The 20757-nt window shown below is 40.6% G+C and overlaps 1 protein-coding gene across 10 annotated transcripts in view; it reads left to right on the top strand.

Annotated features, from left to right (window-relative positions):
• Window positions 1-20757, top strand: part of SRPK2 (SRSF protein kinase 2) — a 424006-nt gene that overhangs the window by 362658 nt on the left and 40591 nt on the right. For all 10 annotated transcript variants that reach the window (XM_029615025.1, XM_029615034.1, XM_029615027.1 and 7 more), the window contains 2 exons: window positions 15708-15808; window positions 15911-16018. In XM_029615025.1, coding sequence (XP_029470885.1) covers window positions 15708-15808; window positions 15911-16018 — 209 coding nt within the window. The remainder of the gene's footprint in view (window positions 1-15707; window positions 15809-15910; window positions 16019-20757) is intronic.

Here is a 20757-nt window from a genome sequence, read left to right as displayed (position 1 = left end):
AAAGTATATCACAGTTGGACATTTGACCCTTGAGTAATTTGAAGCACAAAAAATAGTCCTTACAACTATAAGATTATGTCTCAGAGAGAAACAAGTATAATCACGAGAAGAAGGATACATATTTCTCCAAACATCTATCAAATTAAACATTTGATCTAGGACTGTTAAGGAATCAGGGGTCTTGCGATGTGCAGCAGACACAGAACAATCCATGCTAGATTTTTGACAGGCATTCCAGTCCCTGCTCTTCATTATTAAAGGAAAGTCCGGGGATTCGTCCAGCTTGTAGGCCAAATCTGAATAGAAGGAATTTGATTCAATTTTCAGACCATATATATTGACCTAGCCAAATTCCAAAAGAGCTAAGTGACAATATAAAATAATGTATCTCCCTTCCCCATCTTCTATTATCTGAAGAGGAAGCTGTTTATGCACTAGGATATGTAACACCTACAGGAATGGTGGATCCTTGGTACTGCGATATGGTTGGTGCAGCCTAGTGAGCAAGCCCACTAGGCCCACACCGGCAGCTGGCAGAGAAGCCCTGTAGTGGGACCAGCTAGAGCTTCACCTATACCAGCTTTCTTTCCCGCAGGTTGAGCTCTTGGGTTCTGGCAGCCAACAGGTCTTAGGTGGGTCCAGAGATGAGAATCCAAGGCCAGACGAAAGTCAGGGCAAGCGGTAGACAGAGTCAAATTACCATCCAGAGGTCAGGGCAGACAGCAGAGATGAAGAACAGGCCAGAGTCGGGGTAGGCAGCAGACAGAGCACCACTTCTGAGTTTCTGACACCAGAGAAACACTATAGTAGCCAGCAACCAAATATCACTAGCAACCTCATCCGAAAATATTCTCTTCAGGATGCCCCTGAGTGGGACTGAGGTCAGGATCTGGGGACCCCCAGCTGAACCACAATCTGCTGAACACGTGTCACCAACAAATGTGCCCCTACCCAGATAGAACCCTCCCTCCCAATAATGTCTCTAAATAACAAGTTAATTCCCTTACTGCCAAATCTCATCAATACCTTCCAGCACCTCCCCTCCTCTTCTCTCACTCCATCCACCCACCCACCCCATTTTGGTACAAAGAAATATAGTATTTTGTATAGCAGATTGGTAGGCAGTAAACAGGAACAACAAAGATATCAAATATATGACTTTGTACTCAAAAAATCAAATAAGAGTCCACCAAAGTTCTCTGTGCTACTGAAAGCCATGCAACTTGAGACCAGGAGGGACCACATATGCATCTGTATACCATTGGTTAGACTTGATGTGCTGCCACAGACATTAAGTCTCTGCTGTGTATACATTAAGAGTGACACACTCCAGGACCTAACACACAAGATAACAGCACAGGTGCACAATGTCCCAGAAAAACAATACCATGTTAGGAAAAAGAGAAAAGGTGAGTGCTTTACTAACCCACACGCCTCAGTCTGTTTCTTGGCACCTTTGCATACCTAGGCCATTTATTCCCTGTAGCAGTGTGAAAGCAAAAAGTACCAACAGGGAAAATACCAAAACTAACGTTGTCCATGTTTCGGAAGTCCCTCACTTCCTACTTTAGGGAATAATTATTTCTTTCCCAAAGTTGAATGAAACACTGTCTAAAGTTTTTGTAGCTTTCACCTCATTTAACAAATTATATCCAAAAGACATAACATTCGCTCCTATACCATAGCATCAATTAGCATGTCACCAGGGTGTGTTTCATCATGGCGTTGCCAGAATTCATCTCTTCAGTAATGGTGCTGAGTATATCAAAGTAGTGACTGACATCATGAGTACAACTCTCCAATGCCTTGAATAGAAAATAGAACCGGATATCCAATCAGCAAGCAAAATTTTCATCCTTAATTTACATGTGTAGAAAAATGACAAACACATAAAAATTTGATCTTCACTTGACTCCTTAATCAAATCAATGAATACCAGTCTATTTCCTGATTTAAACCTGTTTACCATTTTCAGAGTATAAATCCAGTGTTCACATTCATTAAGAATTTCCATCCAATCCCCTCCCTGGCTAGGTACTGATATAAAATCTATGACTACCCATTGCAATTGATCAAAAGTATGCTTGTTATCTATGCTGATGTCTTAGCAGTTACCACACAATTACGATGTTCATTCAAACGTTGTCTGATGGACCTCTTCGTGAATTCCACATATAACAAGTTACAAGGTCAAATTAAAACATGCACTACCCATGGTGATAAACATGAAGTGGAGTGGAATGGTGTAAGTAAATCTTAATTCCATGTCCGAGATTGTCCATCGTTTACATTCAATAGAGTTTACACAGCAAGATCAAGTTCCACAGAACAAATGACCCTTTATCAAAACCTCAGAATTTGTATTAGGTAACAAAGCCTTTATGATATTCTCCCTAATATTTCTACTATGTGAAAATGCAAAGCAAGGGCTCTCTTTAAAAATATCATGCCATTGCAAAATATATCAAATTTTTCTAATAAGTAATGTAATTTGATGTGATCTTTCAGAATATCTCATGACATATTTCAATCGATTATTCGATTTGGATGTTTGATATTGCAATAGAAGATCTCTATTTGCAAATAGAGTCCATTTGTATGCTTTCATGATAACTGGAACAGGATAACCACGCTGTAAAAATCTCATTTTCATATCCAACGCTTGAGTTTTAAAATCCTCCACATTACTACATAGTTTCCTACGGCACAAAAATTGGCTTATGGGTAAACTTTGCTTTAAACGATGCGGATGAAAACTCATATCTTAAAAGATTATTGCGTTTTTTGACTTTTGATAAATTGAAGTAACAATTTTACCCAATTTGATAGAAACATTGATGTCCAAAAAGGACAATTGAGTCATACTGTATTCCATAGTGAACTGTAAGTTGAAATGCAAGGAATTAATTCACTGATGGAATTGATCTAACTGTTCCAAATAACCTCACCATAAACAGAAAATATCATCCAGGAGCCGGGAGGAGAGCTAAGCGTCTTCATTTTTTTCCTACCTGAAGCGGATACCAGGGGTAAGCGGTAGCTTGCCCCGACAGCTTGACTTTCATCAACCGCTTCATTTCCTGAGTCTGAGGGGGCGTTTCCAGTGGAGGCGGGACCAGGGCTTGGACCTTTAAATTGCTGTCGCTGTGCCTTGAAACCCGAGCCGGGAGGAGAGCTAAGCGTCTTCATTTTTTTCCTACCTGAAGCGGATACCGGGGGTAAGCGGTAGCTTGCCCCGACGGCTTGACTTTCATCAACCGCTTCATTTCCTGAGTCTGAGGGGGCGTTTCCAGTGGAGGCGGGACCAGGGCTTCGACCTTTAAATTCAAGTACTGTAGCGGCGCGCAGCAGAGCCGGCGCGCTGCTAAAGCCGCGCGCGTTTAAGGGGCGCGCGGCAAAGCAGGGCTTCGCCGGGCCTTCGCTGGGACTTCGCTTTAGAAGATTGGATGTTTACTTCACAGAAATTGCTCTGAACAGACTGAAGAACAATTCCTTTAGGTAAGAGTTAGACCTCCTTCTGACTCCTTAAGTGAAATCTTATTAAATACATATACATCTACCATTGAATATTTCTTTTGTTCCTGGTGATCTTAAATAATTTCCTTTGAAATGCCACACACTAAGAGAAAGGCCAGAATACGGCCTCCTAGTGAAGTGACAGTTCCTGAAGCAGGACAAAAGACAGTATTGGACTGGCTTGACCCACAGAATCCCCTACAGGTGTTAGTCACTGGAGGAAATCCACTAGAACGAAGTGCCTCCTCCCTGACTACTGAGATATCTTTTGAGCCCAGGGGAACCGGCTCCTCCATCTCCGCCCGGAAAAAGAGTGTGTGTCCCCAATTAGTCCGAGCGGTTTATTAGAGGGAACTTTGAACCCAAAGGATTCTGGAGAAGAAATAGAAACAGAAAAAGGAAAAGTTAATGGGAAGTTGGATTTAAGTGATTTGGAACAACAAGTAAGATTGGGTATATTGGAAAATTCTTCTTTAGTACCGATAGAAACTAGTACACCTGGAAATGTTGACTTTGTTAGAAGTAAAACTGATAATATTGAGGTAATAATAAAAACAAATAAGAAATGGTCAAAACCTGTAAATGTAACTATGGATAGTTTATGGTCATATATGGAAAAACTAGATACTGCTATAGGTAATTTAACTGAAGTAGTATTAAAGACATCAAATTCTTTATATCAAAATACTAGTGAACTGGGTAAACAAAGAGAGGATATAAATAAGGTAGATAAACGGGTACTCCAAATAGAAAAGATTCAAAGCCATCAGATTATTAAAGAAGAAGTAATAAATAAGAGATTAGAAAATCTGGAAAATACGGTGAGATCATTACATTTAAGAATCAACAACTTTCCAGTTATTAAAAAAATGGACCCCATTGAATTATTTAGAAATTATGCTACTCAAGTGTTAAAAATCCCTGAAAAATGTGCGCCAGTAGTAGTAAAAGCTTTTTACTTAAGTGGAAAGAAGAAAAAACTTGAATTAGAACAGGTAATAAAGAATAGTGATGGAAAAGAAATAGAAGAGAATTCCATAGATTTATCGGACTTACTACAAAAGTCACAAGAGGAAATTGAAGTAAAAATAAGGGAAACTTTATTAATTCAATTCGCTTTTTCCACAGATAGAGATAATATTTTGAGGTCTTTTTTTCGAAATAGATTAACTACCTTCTATGGTCAAAAAGTGTGGATTTTCCCTGATTTAATTAAGGATACTCAAGATCGAAGAAGAAATTTCCTACAATATAGAAGAACAGTAGTTGAGAAAGGAGGAACTTTTTCTTTAAAATATCCGTGTAAATGTTTTATTAAATTAGATGGAAATAACTATATATTCTCCGATCCAAAAGGTTTAAAAGATCTTCTCGAGATTAAATGACCGGTAATTAGGAAATGGAAAATAGGTCAAGATATGATGTACATATTTTCCTAATGTGTAATCTTATTCCTTAAAAATTCGTTCAATGGAAGATTTCACTATTTTTGCCTTGTTTGAATAAATGTCAAATAGGGGATAAGTAATACAGAATTTGTTTCCTATTTACTGTTTTCTTATGATTGACATGAGTTCTATTTCATTGTAATTTGTTTATTGTAATTAATTATGTAAAGCAATAAATAAAGAATTAAAAAAAAAAAAAAAGAAAATATCATCCAATAGCGATACCAACAAATGAGAAAAGGCATCCAATGAGACATGTAAATATGTTGCTCTTTAAAATTCACAATTCACTATACTGGGGGCCATTGCCGACCCCATTGCAATACCATGAGTCTGATAATAAAATTGATCATCAAACAAAAAATAATTATAAAAAAGGGCCAATTCTGCCAGTTGCTTAATGAATTCTCTTGGTATTCTGAGTGGACCCATTTTTTGTGTCACAGCTTACATAACAACATTCCTGAGGAACATTCGTGTACAACAACTGTATAGCCATAGTGACCAGAATTGTGTTAGGAGGTAAATCACTCATTTCTGAAAAAATACAAAGCATATGTGTTGAATCCTTAATATGAGATTTTGTGCATGCCACTAATGGTTTCAAAAAGTTGTCAAGAAAAATAGAAATGGGTTCAAACAAGGACCCCTTTGCTGACAATATAGGTCTACCAGAGTGGTCAGAGATGGATTTCTGAACCTTAGGTACTAAATATAATACAAGAATAATGGGATGATCAACCCATAAAAAAGATAATTCACTCTTCATGAGAAAACTTCTTTCCTCTGCCACTTGTAAAATTCCTTTAATATTTTTCATCTAAAAATACAATATTGTACATTCATAAACATAAGACAAGCAATAAAATGCAAGACAAGAAAACAATTAATGATAATAATCCATAATAGGTAAGCAAAAATAAGCAATCCTGTTTCACTAGGCCTTAAATGCTGACGTGAACAAGTGTGTTTTAAGTTCTTTTTAAAATGATTTTAAGATAGGCGCTAGTCGTAGTTGCTCTGGTAATGAATTCCATAAGTGAGGCCCTGTGACAGATATTGTTTTGTTTCTGGTTATGTCTATTCTGGCTATTTTAATTGTTGGAATTTCAAGTAGATTTTTATTAGCTGAATGTAGTTGCCTGAAAAGTTTGTATATTCGAAGAGTGGAGCTTAACCAATCTATTGATTCTTTTTGGATGATGTTGTAGATGATTGGCTTGTATAGTAGAATGTCATAAAGGAAGTCATTACTTAAAGTCCATCTTGAAACCCTTTTGAGGTATACAAAAGAACTCTCAAGGGATACTGTAGTTATGTGGCAAAACATTTTGTTGTCTGACAAAACTAAAATAGAACATTTTGATCTGAATGCAAAGCATTTGGAGCAAACCCAACACAGCACATCAGACAAAGAACACCATCCCTACCAGGGCTGGATTTAGGCAAAGGTAGCATAGGCACATGCCTTGGATGCCAAATTCTGAAGGTGTCCAAAAATTTGTATTCCCGCTGCTGCTTTCTGCTTTCCAGGAGGAGAGAAAAGAAGGAATCCCTTACCTTAAATCCTCTGCTTATGGAAACAATCATTTAAATCTAGCCCTGATCCCTACTGTGAAGCATGGTGGTGGCAGCATCATGTTATAGGGATGATTTTCATCAGCAGGGACTGAGGCACTTGTCAAGATAGAAGGGAGAATTAATTGAGAAAAGTCATTGAGGAAAACTTGCTACCCTCTGCACGAAAGCTGAAACTGGGACGGAAATTCACCTTTCAACATGACAACAACCTGAAGGACACAGCCAAAGCTAAATTGGTAAATGTCCTGGAGTGGCCCTTTCAAATCCCCACACCTGAAGGGTGTGGAGTATGGTGAATGGAAAAAAAGGCCTCATTTAAATGCACCCAAGTCTGATGCACTGACTCAACAAAATGAATAAACGTTTTGAGTCTGTTATTCTTAGGTACATCAGGTGATTTAAATCTGCTAAAAACAAAAATGCTTGTGCCTTTAAAAGTCAGGTTTGTTTTTTGTAAATTGTTATAACAATCACTACATGATCCTTTTTTTTTTTTTAATTTGGTTTTATTCAGGAGACAGTATACACATATGGTAAAAGAATACATAGGCCAATACATGTTAAACTAGTACAAAAAACTGAACAATAAACAGTGGCTTATCAAATGTAAACATCTCTTTTTGTTTTTTATAAACAACCAAACTATCCTAATTATCCTTAAAGTCCTTAAGACACTCCCCCATATTCAAGAACCCAGACTCTCCATTCAAGCCCACACATAACCACAATCATACTCTGCCCACATTCTTGATTACAAGCCTCTTTATTTAATGTAACAAAGTTAGCAATAGAAGACTGAATTTCCACCGGTAAGGTTTCACAGAATTTTCCCCAGAATTGTAGAGCTCATTTCGCCCCTGTAGCTTTTTTGCGCTTAAGGAGCAGAAAGTCATTATAAAATTAATTTACCATAAGGTGCTTCACAATTGTAAACTTGGAAGGGAGTCTTTTACCAAGTACAGTGGGAAACTTTTTACCTAATACAGGAATCATTTTTCTGCAAAAGTATAACTAACATTTTCAACATTCACACCAAAAGGATCAATGTAACTGGTAACTTTGTTGATTCCTCCAAAATTGTCTCCAGCTGCCTTTCAACCCCAACCAAAAAGGTTTCAACTTCTCAAACTCCACTAATGTGCAACAACATGCCCAAATCACACTGACACTTAGGGAACATGACTGAGTTGAAGAGCCCTAGCCTATACCCTCTGCTTCTGGCTAAAAAAGATTCTGGCTATGCAAGATTTAATATTGTATCTCTCTTGTATAGATATCAGGGGTTAATTGATCAAGAAAAGAGACCAGAAAGATCATCATCTGTAAATTCACTTCTCAAGTCTTCTGCCCAATTGGCAGCAAATGCCTGCAAATATAAAGTTTAAGGATTATTCTTCAACATTCTTTACCACCAAGCTTGTTATATTGCACGGGGGTTCCATTGATGCATAAGTCTAGCTTCCCCACCAAAGATTTTTTAGAGTGTTGATAACTAACAGGCCGATTCAGTAAAGTCCGCGGGAGAGCAGGCAAATGCCCGCTCTCCCGCGGACAGGAGCGGCGGCTGTCAGCGGGTTTGACAGCCGACGCTCAATTTTGCCGGCGTCTGTTCTCAAGCCCGCTGACAGCCATGGGCTCGGAAACCGGACGCTGGCAAAATTGAGCATCCGGTTTTCGACCCGACAGCCGCCGGCCGACTTCCAATTTTTTTTTTAACTTTTTTTACTCTTCGGGACCTCCGACTTAATATCGCCATAATATTAAGTCGGAGGGTGCACAGAAAAGCAGTTTTTACTGCTTTTCTGTTTTCTTTCCCGGTGCTGAAAGAAATTAGTGTCTACCTTTGGGTAGGCGCTAATTTCTGAAAGTAAAATGTGCGGCTTGGCTGCACATTTTACTTTCTGAATCGCGTGCGAATACCTAATAGGGCCCTCAACATGCAAATGCATGTTGAGGGCCCTATTAGGTTCGGTGGGTTGGACGCGCGTTTTCCGCCCCTTACTGAATAAGGGGTAAGGGAAAACGCTCGTCCGTTGGAGCGCGCACTGTACTGTATCGGCCTGATAGAGACGTTACAAAATGCCTCTCTTGCAGATACCTAATACTGATTTTTAAGGGTGTCTGCCATCTGTCTTGCAGATCCTGAAAAGTGACAATGTCAGACATACCTGAACTCAGCAAACACTTGTCAAACCTCTCTCCCTCCATTGATGAAAAAGTGCCAGATCTTGTCCCAGAGGAAATTAGGTGTGTAAATGGGGACACACAAGGGGGAATTTAAAAAAAAAATCTTGCATCCACTTCCAAGCTTTAACTAAAGACTGGAGCAACTGAGAATCCACACTCAAACATACAGGGGTAACTTGTTTAAAAAAACAAGCGATTGACTAAGGAAATCACTTCATCCTCAGATTGCAACAAATGAGAAATGGCATACTTATTGCTACCCGTCATTAAGTATGCAATAATCCTCAGCTGACATGCCATATTGTACCAGTGCAAATCTGGCAAACGCAAGCCTTCCTCCATGTCTATTCCCCATTAATTTGGCGTAACATATCCTTGCAGGTTTCCCCTGCCATAAAAATTGAGTAACAAGAGACTTAAAAACCATTAATATCCCTTTGCTTGATTCAGCAAGATATCATTTGCAAGGGGTATAATATCTTTTGTAATGCTATCATCTTCATTAATGCACACCTTCCATACAGAGACAGTTACCAGTCCTTCCACTTAACAAAAGGTCTCTTCACAGTCTCAATAGTTTATCTAATCTTCAAATTATAAGTACTCGAGTATGTTCTTGCAAAATACATACCCAGGTAAGTGGTTTTTTTGTTTCCCACGTGAAAGAAAAAGTACCAGTCCATCTACCAAGTAAATTCTTGTCAAGTGGAAAGGCTATCGATTTTGAGTCATTAATACTTAATCCCGAAAAAAGTCCAAAGTGTGAAATGGTATTTAGTACACTGGGAAATGCCACCTGCAGGTCATTTAAGATAACAACATGTCAAAAAGACAATCCTAAAATCTTGACCTTGACACCAATTACCTTGAAAGTTTAGCAATTTCTTCAGTTTAATTGCCAATGACTCCAGAAAGCATAAAAACAACAATGGTGAAAAAGGGGACCCCTGCCTAGTTCCCCTACAAAGTGGAAAAAACCAGGTGGATGACCATTGATTAGAATTTGCGCACTAGGTGACTCATATAAAGCCTGAACAACTTCAAAAAAAGAGCAACAAAACCGATATTCTGGCAGCAGCCAAAAGAGATACGACCAAAAAACTTTGTCAAATGCTTTCTCAGCAAACCTTGGCATCCAAGGTTTTAATGTCCTTGGATGCCAAGGACATTAAAACCTTAAGTATATTCACCACTGAGTGCCTATTACACACAAACCCTACCTGGTGTGGGCCAATAAGTGTAGGAATTATCTGTGGAAAATATCTTCACATCTGAAATGACTCTGGCAATAAGAGATCTTTACCCATTTTATATAAAACAATGATCAACACCCTATTCATGTCTTGTGAAAAGTTCTGTGATCTATCGCTTCTGTAATCATAGTTTGCATAGTTTGCCTCAGAATCTTGTAAAACTCATTTACCAGCCAATCTGAGCATGCAAGCCTAATTGCAATGCTTTTATCTGAGCTGCAATTTCTACTGCCAAAATAGATTTATTCAGCTAAGATAACTGATCCTTGGACAGTCAAGGAAGAGACAACCTCTTAAAAAAGGACATTATAGAGAGCTCTGACCCAGGCTGTATAGCATATATAACAGCTTGTAAAAATCCAAAAATATTTCAGTAATTTCAGACCATTTAGTAGTTGAGGGCTTCTTTTGTTTTAAGAGCAAAGAAGTCATGCAACTTCTTTTCATTAAGAACCAGCCTCGCGAAAAATTTGCCAACTTTATTTCCAAAAGCGGTGAAAATTGAATTTATAAAAAATCAACTGCGTTTCAGCTCTCTGTTCGAGAAAGGCATACAACTGTTTTCTAGCATCCAATATTTTAATTTGTCAACTTCTAACATGGTGCGCATATGTTGTTGCTTAAGCACTTGAATATTTTGGGTCAGCTTTCTCACTATATGCAATAATTTGGCCCCGGATTACTGCCTTTCCAGCTTCCCAAAATATTGTTTTGCTCACCCCTGAATTTACATTCTTTGCATAGTAAGTAAACCAGGCCGCAGTAAGAAAGACCTTAAACTCATCATCATAATATAAAGAGGGACTCAGGTGCCAGGGACAAGGTGCTCCCCTCTCTCTCTACAGCAAATCAACAATGATAAAAATAGAATGGTCAGATAATAAATTATCCAGAATAGAGGCATATTGTGCAACTGGAAAAAGTGTGTTAGCAATAAAGCAAAGCATACAATCAGGATTATACACCATGAGGGAACTGAAAAGAATATGAAATCCTTTTCATCCGGGTGTAACACCCTCCATATGTCAAGCAACTGTAATTCCAATAATAACCCTGGTGGTCACTACATGATTCTAGACGAAACATGTAAACTGGAATACATTTTTAAATAACTGTGCAGCCATTCAGTTTTAGTTCCTTCCTTAGGTCTCCCAAAAGGCTTCTAGTAGGAAACCTGCACTGTTGAACTCTGCAGTGGATCAGTAGTATGGGAGGGGAAATGTGCTATCGTAATATTTAAGGCTATATCATACATTTTAATACATTTAGAATTCTTTTAGTTTTAGGAAAAGCCATAGGGTTAAATTGTTACTTTTCCATCGATAAGCAGGCTAAATTGGCCTTGACATGTGGGTGACATCATCTGCGGTTACTACCCCTAACTAAGCTAGATATTTCACTTAGATGCAGTTCCAACACTGCTCTCTACATTAATGGTGGGGGTGGAAGGGAAATAGAACCAAAAGGTTACTAAGAGCCAAGAGAAACAGATAAGTATAAGGAAAAAAAAAAAGTGCAAAGCTTGCTGGGCAGACTGGATGGGCCGTTTGGTCTTCTTCTGCCGTCATTTCTATATGTTTCATTTCTATGGTGGCACCGAACGAACTTGTCTTTAAGCTGTAAAGCTTTGTGCTCCACTGAGCTGAACATGTGCAAGAGTTCCCATGCTGTCAATGCCTTGAGATCTTCCTCAGTCCTTTTTTGTCTGAGCTGAAGCACATATGTAATTTTGTTTCTCTCCTTTTCTGTTTGGTTTTTTTTTTTGGGGGGGGGGGGGGATTTATTGACTGATCTTCTGGTCATTTTTTTTTTTTCATTGCCTTACTGCTTCTGTAGCCCCACCACAGCACTTTTCAGTGCTACCAAAAAAAGAAAAACAAACTAGAATGAAAAGGAAAGCAGAGAAGGCCTCTCTGGAACGTTTCACCATGTCGTCCAAGAAGAAGCCTATGCCCTCCAATTTCAAAGCCTGTGCATGTGGACAAACTATGTCCTTCACCTATGGACAACAAGTGTGCTACTGGTGTCTTGGCTCAGATCACAATCAGCTGATTGTTCTGACCGTGGATGTATATCCCCGCAGGTTCAATGCTACAGGGCCCTAAAAATTGGGATCCTCTAACAGACCAGGAGACACAATAAATCCACCTCCCGTAGTTCCTCCTCTATGAGGAGTCAATCCAGATCTCCCTTGATGAGCCATCTTATTTTGGGGTCGAGTGGCGAGAAAAAGCATCAGAAGAAACCGCATGCATCGAGCACATGAAAAGTGGTTGCAGTCAGTACCAAAGACTTCACTGAAGAATGCTGCATCAAGTGATTGGCACTGAAGAAGAATCCATTGGCACACAGTCATCGAGGCATCCAAGACCTGACACTGGCCCTCCCAACTCATGCTGCATTGAAGTGGTTTGTGCATGGCACACTTACTTACCCTGTGTTGAAGCAATCAGTGTATGGATCACTGGAGCGCTCAACGCACTCAACTTCAAAGTGACTGAAGCATGATGCACTAAGGCAGAACGCATCAAAGCAATTGACATGCACTCCACACATGCAACGCAGAAGTTGCAGTGCTTCCCACTTGACCCATTTTTGCCATTCTTTGAAACATCCCATGCCTACCTCCTATAGTCGATGCACTTCCTCTTCATAGAGTTCCAAGCGTTCCTCTCATCACTCCAGGAGGGCACCTAAGGATCTACTACATTCTCTGAATCAACTAGAACTTCCAGTGGAAGCTATCCTGCATGTTGCACTGCCTACTCAATAACACGCACCTAGGCCCTTTCTGGATCCAGCGATGGATCTGTTACACCTTCTGCCACCTATTACGAGGGCACCCCCTGTGCAGCAGATGTTCGAGCAAGTCCTTTGCCTTCCGGGTCCAGAAGCCATTCGCTCCATTGCTCCAATAGTTTCCAGCAGGCTGGAGGCAGAGTCAGTCATGGTTGCTGAGGAGGATGCTCCACCTATTACACTAGATCAACACCCGCAACACTCCATTGATCAAGTGGCAGATATGGTGCATTCATTTTTCTCCTCCTTCGCCAGGGAACCTGGGGAGTCCTTCCAACTAATTCTGTCAACTTTCACATCTGTGTTTACACAGGCTATGGCAGTGGCATCCCCAACTCTCTCGAACAAGGCTGTCCATCTTTCTTACCATGAGTCCTCCCTATCCACAGTACCAGAGACATCGTGGTTGAGGAGCGCTGATCTTGTTTGTTCCCCTCCTCCACTAAAGGAAGCACCTCCAAATTTGTCTCAGGCATCCACACACTCCTTTTACAGTCAATACTCTGAAGAAGATTCGGTCAAGGCTTCAAATATCATCCCATCAGATCCTCCACCAACTCCCCAGAGACTGTTCCGTCCCCTGGCGGACCTCACTTTTCCTCATTTTCTGGAAAAGTTGGGAATGATGTTGAATGTCCAGGTAAAATAAAAGATCTGATCTGTGAGTGGAAGTGTTGGACCTGCTCCAGGAAGGATATTCCTTCCGATCTCCTGGCCCTACCATCTCATTCTACCCTCGAGAAATGGTTTGTAAGATACTAAGAGGTCGATATTCAGTGGCCTGGTAAGCAGGAAATTTTACCTAGGTAGCATTACCCAGATATTCAGCAACAGCTAACTGAATACCTTAAGTAACTATAGGACAGTAATTTTTCCAACCAGACCTACCCGGCTCTGTGTATCTTGATGCTAGCCGGATACATTTTAGCCATGCCCCCACAGCCTCTCTCTTTATATCTGGCTACATTTTACTCATAACTTTTATTGGTGAGAAGGGCGAGAAATTCAAATCTCAGGGTTTGTCCAACTAACTTAAGTTAGCCGGACAAATCCTTTTGAATATCAACCTGTAAATTTTTTATGCTAGTCTTGAATGTATCTTAATATTTGTGAGTCTAATTAATGTGGCATAGCTGTGTCATTAGTAGCAAAATGAGACCAGTCGCCTTTATTTAAGGAAATCCTTTATTAATTAAACAAAAATGTAAAACACCAAGGTAAAAATTATGCCCGACTCAGGACAAGTTTCACCCTAATATGAGGCTGCATCAGGGGCTGAAAAACAATAATGTAATAATATATTAATCCACAATATAAGCACAGTCGTAATATCAAAAAAACCAAAGAGAGTTTATATTCCGATTTGTTGAGCTATAAAGGAGTTTGATTATTGTTGGGTGACAACTGCGTTCATTTATATATAGCAAAATGTCAGCTATAGAATCTGTTCTATTAAATTAAAGTTTTGTTTGTATTAAGTATATCAGAATGTTAAATATATAAAACCACATATTAATGTGGTTTGTTTCCTTGGACTGACCTTATAGCTGTGTCATTGAAAGCAACAGTACTTGAAAGTTATCCTCTTAATGAACCGAAACATGAATTAAAAAATCCATAAAACAAAAAAATGAATTGAAACAAAATTTTTATTTTCCGCCTGTATATCCCTAGGGGCAGATTTTCAAAGGGGTAAGCGCGTAAGATACCCCTGCCCCAAGTTCCCCCTGCGCGTGCTGAGCCTATGTTGAATAGGCTCGGCGGTGCGAACAAGCCCCGAGACGCGCATAATTCCTGGGGCTTTCCTGGGGGGGGGGGGGGGGGGGGTTGCAGCGGCGCGTCATTCAGGGGTGGGGCCACGGGCTTGGTTCCGGCCCAGGGGTGTTTCGGGGGCATGGCCGAGGCCTCCGAAACAGTTCCACCTTGGGAATTGTGTGCCAGCCGCCTGCCTCTGGCAGGCGTAACTTTAAAAAAAAAAAAAAAAGTAGGGGGGGTTTAGATAGGGCTGGGGGGGGGGGTTAGGTAAGGGAAGGGAGGGGAAGGTGCGGGGGGGGGGGGTGGAGGCAGGCTGTGCGGCTTGACACATGCAGGCTGCCGATTTTGGGCAGCCTTGCGTGCGCCGACCCTGGATTTTAAAGGATACGCGCGGCTACGCACGTATCTATTAAAATCCGGCGTACATTTGTTTGCGCTTGGTGATAGTGCTATGGTGATAGCAAGGTGCTTCAAGATCTGTTTGGGGGAACTAAAATGTTAGGCAGTTTACCCTTCTTTTCTCCTTTTTTTTCTTCAATATATTTTATTATATTGTCAAAATGTTTACATCTTTGATTAAGGCCACATCCTATAAAAAAAAAAAAATCTCCCTCCTTGAAGCCATCGTTCAGTTTTTTATGCTGCATCTATCAGCATGATACCTGCCTGGAGTTCAGTGAGAAATGGCATTGTGGCATCCTGGGGAACAGGTGATTCTGAGATACTTCAGATAATAGTATCTCCTTGAGAATGAAATAAAAGTTAGAACTAAAGAGAAGGGCTTTTTTTTTTTTTTTTGAAATGCTAGTCAAATTATCTACAGCACATTTTTGCTAGGACTATTTTAAAGGAGAAAGTACATTTGCAGTAAAGTAAACCAAAAGTATCTCCATGTCACAGCTGTCCTTCCCTTCCCTTCCTCACCTTCTGTCTTTCAGCCTTCTCAGATGCAGACACTACATTGTTTCCAGCTATAAATAAAATCTTTCCTATGGGTTATCCGTCACCCTTGGTGATATCCTCAGCTCTCTTCTCCTCTGGTGGAGGATGGATACTTTTTACATGCTAAATCATTTTCAGAAATTACTTTTGCCCATGGAATGAAAATATATTTGAAATGAAACTTGTTAATTCTTTGGATAATCCTTTTTAAAATTATTTTTGCCAGCAAAAACCCGAGCTGCTGATTTGTTGGTGAATCCTCTGGATCCAAGAAATGCGGATAAAATTAGAGTTAAAATTGCTGACCTTGGGAATGCATGCTGGGTGGTAAGTATACAAATGCTTTAAAATGTCTTTTTTCATCTTTAATATCACTGCTACCTTTCAGTTTACAGTGTTTCCTCCTTTAATACAGTCTTTCTATTACAGCACAAACATTTCACGGAAGACATCCAGACACGCCAATATAGATCCATTGAAGTTTTAATAGGAGCAGGTTACAGTACACCTGCTGACATCTGGAGTACAGCTTGTATGGTAAGAATTGTATTGTATTTTAGTTTTCAAACTTTTTAACATTGATTTTATTGGTGAACAAAATGCAGGGTATTTGACATCCTAGGGAATTTTGACAAACCACTTTTCTTCAGTGCTCGAAATACATTTGTTAAATTTAGCCTTCATTATAGCCTAGAACAGTGGTTCTCAACCTTTTTTCTGTCCGGACACACCTGACAGCTGGTTCTCACATGTGTGACACACTGAACACATGACCATCATAGGGCTAAATGTAAAAGTACAGTTTGCATCCACAGGAACCCCCCTGACCCACAATTATGGATGTAAAGCAGAATTGTGACATTCCCTGTACAACTCACCGTACAAAAAAGATATTCTGGTTCTAGTGTCATCTCAGTAACAGCAACACAAACTCCTACTACCAGGCTTCAATAGTCCTACTTATGAAAAGACAGTAGGTTATCATCAATACATGTCCTCTTGAGAAAACACAACAAATAAGTCTGATACAAACACTTTCATGCTAGTAAAATATCTCACCTCGGTCACATACACAGAACCTGTACACATATACATACACCGGAATGTAATCTACTTTGAAGCGCTGAAAAAGTGCAAAAAGCGGAATATAAATCTAAAAAAAATAAAAATAAATAAAACCGACCTAACATACTCCCAGGATCTGCAGTAATGCACATAAACTAATCTGCACACAGTTATACCTGTATTATGGAATGCACTCAAACAGTAACAACTCTACCTATGAAAAGGCAACACTACAAATATTAAATCAGGCCCTAAACACCAATACACCTCCTATTAGGAAAACAGAACTAGCCAAGCAGCTATAGCTTCCAACACAGAAATAATTGTATAACTATACTAATAAGCAGAATAAATGTTTCACAACAACTATGAACAGAATAATATCCAACAATTAAAAACTCATAAAAATTATTTAAAATTCTCCATACACCAATAAAATATTTCAAAACAGCAGACACATCACATAATATTCAGTAATTAAAATGACAGTTAATCAAGAAAAATAAACTTAAAAAGCCACCTTTACTAACCCCCTCCAGCAGCTCTCCTACTCCTCTTCCATGCAGGCCAGTAGCAAATACCAGAAGCAGTAGTGGCTGAAGCTCTATACTCATGGTCCTCTTCCATAGGGCCCATGACCAGTCTCTCTGTCTTTCACACTTACACATACGAGTCACACCCCCATGACCAGTTTCTGTCTTTCACACACCAATCATCTCCCGACCAGTCTTTCTCTTACACACACACCAATCACCTTCCCGAACAGCCTCTCTCTCTCATGCATACACACACACACAGGCTTCCCACTTCCATGTTCTATCTTACATAGACAGGCTTCTCACTCCCATGCTGTGTCTTACACACACCCAGGTTTCTCACTCCTAGCTTTTGCCACATGCACAGGCTTCTCATTCCCATAATCACTTTCTTTCTCTCTCACACACACATACCAGTCACACTCACATACCAGTTTCTGTCTTTCACACACCAATCATCTCCTATTAGGGAGGTTCCTGGTTTGATCACTGAGTCAGGTCTTCTGCATCCTTGGTTAATTGGGGCCAGGGATACTGCAAAAACAGCATTTATAGCTCTTGGAGTAGAGGGAATTGTGGTCATTGCTAAAGGGTAATACCTAGTGGCCAGATTCAGAATCCATGATTGCAAGATTCCAGGAGTCCATGGCCACTATCACAGGACTGTCGCTGTAATAACCAGACTCGGTATGAAGTTGGGATATAAAATAAGGGGGAAAAATCCCTGGGGAATTCTGAATGAAGGCTGATGGTGCCATATTCCAGCCCTGATTCCAACTGAGCTGGAAGTACAAACGTGCTAGGAGGAAACCACCAGATTAAAAAAAAAAACCTTCTACAGGTGAACTTTTTCTCTGTCAATAAGCAGACATGAGTCCACCAAAATGTGTGGGAGATGTCACCCAATGGTGCCAACATAAACCCAGCTCTCAGAGCTTAGTAAATGTTTTATTAGCATGCATGGGAGTTCCTGCACAAACACACTTCTTTATGAGCCCTTCAGTCCTTGTCTGAGCTACCAAATGGATGTGTTCTCATTCTCTCCCTCAAAATTATATTTGGACTGATTCTTGGCCTGGTTCTGTTACAATAAAAAAAAAATAGAAAGAATGGAACAGCTCAAGGTCAAGAAAATCATGGTCAGCATTTTAAGACCAGTATTTCTAGGTGCTAGCTTTCCATTACAGAAACCCATTCCGTCTGTGGTCGCTGCCTGAGCCTGGACCATAATATATTCAACTGCTAAAGTTGTGGTAGGTTGTCCCCAGGGTGCAACAGCACTGTGCCTGGAAAATGGAGGCCCTGCGGAAAGCACCGCAAGGTAAGAGCCTGAAGCTGTGGAGCCACTTCTCTTTTTGGATTGAGGTATCAACAGAATCTCAGCACAAAAAGTTGAGATGGGATTCTTCTCCCACTCCTGTCCACAAGTGTGGGAAGGTTCTCCCTCTCCCCTCCACTGTGGTTCTGTTTCCTGAATCCATCACAAGTGAGAGGTTGAGCACAGTTCAAAAGATTGAGGTGTAGAAGAAGGTGCTGAAGAGTCTTTAGAGATCCCCTCTAGGGTTGTCTCCATTGGTGCTGAAGAAGCCAGAACATCTGTATGGGGCTTCAGTGGCACGGAACCATCCTCTACCCTGAGGCGAAAGGTTGCCTTCTCTGAGCAGTTGCTTTCTTGGTGTGGAAGATCCCCATTGCACCAAGCCATCTTTTCTACCTGGACCTAATGCCATAGCTTCATTCATTTCATTGGTGCAGAATGCTTCATTGGCATGGCTGCCTAAGTCTGCTTCCTTGTTGGATCAGAGTGCCTCAGCACATAAGCACAAGAGAACCACTATAATGCAGAAAGAGGTTTCAGTGGCTCCACCAACCAGATCTGGTGCAGGTCATTGAGAGTGTCACTACAACCCATGAAGCACTTCTGAGTCAGTCACTTTCACAGTTACAACCCTTAGTGAGGATGAACCTGTCTGGGTTTCTGAAGAGGATGGATCTCCTCCCATTCCAGCACAAAGGGTCCCTTCAGGAGAGCCCAGTTGTCTGAGCTGGTGACGAGTTTCTTTGCTTCCTTAAAAAGCTAGAGAGGGAGGTTGAGATGAAAGCCAAAGAGGGAGGTTGGAGTCTCTCCTGTCCAAGATGGAGAAAGTCTATTGGAGCTACTCAAAGTCTACCAGATATTCATACTTCACTCCAGGGTCTCCCAGTGGTGCTATTAAGTCCTCCATCCTCCAGGGAAGATTCTTCATTGATTGGAAGAGGAAGAAATGGGGCAATCCAGTCTGAGTTCCTGCTAGATGTTTTCCCCTCAGATTAGCGAGATGCTCCCCTTGGTCACCTTCTGCATTGTTGAGATCCAAGAACAGATATATTTGGGTTTTTTCATTTTTTCAATCTCTAGCAGATTGTGCATCCATTCCGACATATAGGCTTCTCAAAGACTTGCAAATGAGGATGCATTAGACACTGACATCATGCTATCTGGTGACCTGAAAGCTTCCCCAGGTTTTGATATAGTCCAGCTACCACACCTGTCTGTGGCAATGGAATTGGCATTGAAACATGCAAAATACATTAGCATTCTAACACACTGCCTGGGAAGAATTCAAAAGCCTTGGATGCATTTGGGAAAAAGGTCTTCCAAGGATCCATGCTTAGTACCCAGATCACAGCTGTATATGATGCAGTATTTGAAGTTTAAGGCTTTGATGCAGTCATCAGACCCAGGACTTCTGTTAGGCAGTGGAAGACATAGAGGACTGTGAGAAGAATCTGATATGCTCTGCATAGAAGTTTATGACATCGCAGCCAGGACTTTAGCCACTTCCATAGGAGCTCAAAGGCTCGAGTGGTTGTGAGGGAGTGGTCTTCATGAAGATGTGCATGATCATCTAGCAGATGTATCCTGTACAGGGGACAGTTTGTTTGGCAATAGATTACAGGAGAATGGTAGTTCTCATAAAGGAGCATCAATTCACCCTACAGTTGTTATCAGTGGTGGCAGAGGATCAGCTGGCTTCAACCTAGTGACAGTATTTTTCCTATAAACATCTGTTCTTCAAAGACTTCCCTTACACCCTTTTCAAAGTCATCAGACACCCTTTTCAAAGTCATCAGACTCCTCTTACTCAGCAGCAGCAACAGCTGACTGCTAGAGGTTAGCAGAGGTAAAGGCATCAGCTGAAGTTCCAGCAGCAGTCACAGCCTGGGACCAGTTTTTGAAATCCTGAGTTTCACCTCTCCATCTTCACTAGTGGGGAGAACGGTCCAGTACTTCCTTCCTATAGGAAGGGCCATCTAATAGGTCGAGGTAAGATGATGGTGGTTTAAGGTTTTAGGGGCCAATTTCTCATGTAGAGTGAGATGTACGAACAGTACATTACACCTTGGTGAAGATTTGACGTCATTTGGAGTGAGGAAAGTCTCACAAAGGTTAAATTTTGTACTATGTTATCTCACCCTATCTTGATGGTACCTTGTTATACCGCATGGTGGGGTAATTCTAAAATTTCCCTAAACATGCCCCTTTTTCTTAACGCGGGCATTATCAATGCATTAATTACACATTTTAATGAATCTAGGGATTACTTACCCCTAGTCCCCGCTTCAGGCAATATCGCTCTGTTCACCTATGAAGCAGATGCTGGCTGGAGGCCTGGAGAATGTGGGCAGGGTAGA

This window comes from Rhinatrema bivittatum, chromosome 9 (assembly GCF_901001135.1).
Source record: "Rhinatrema bivittatum chromosome 9, aRhiBiv1.1, whole genome shotgun sequence".
NCBI lineage: Eukaryota > Metazoa > Chordata > Amphibia > Gymnophiona > Rhinatrematidae > Rhinatrema > Rhinatrema bivittatum.
This window is presented reverse-complemented; position numbering and strand designations above follow the sequence as displayed.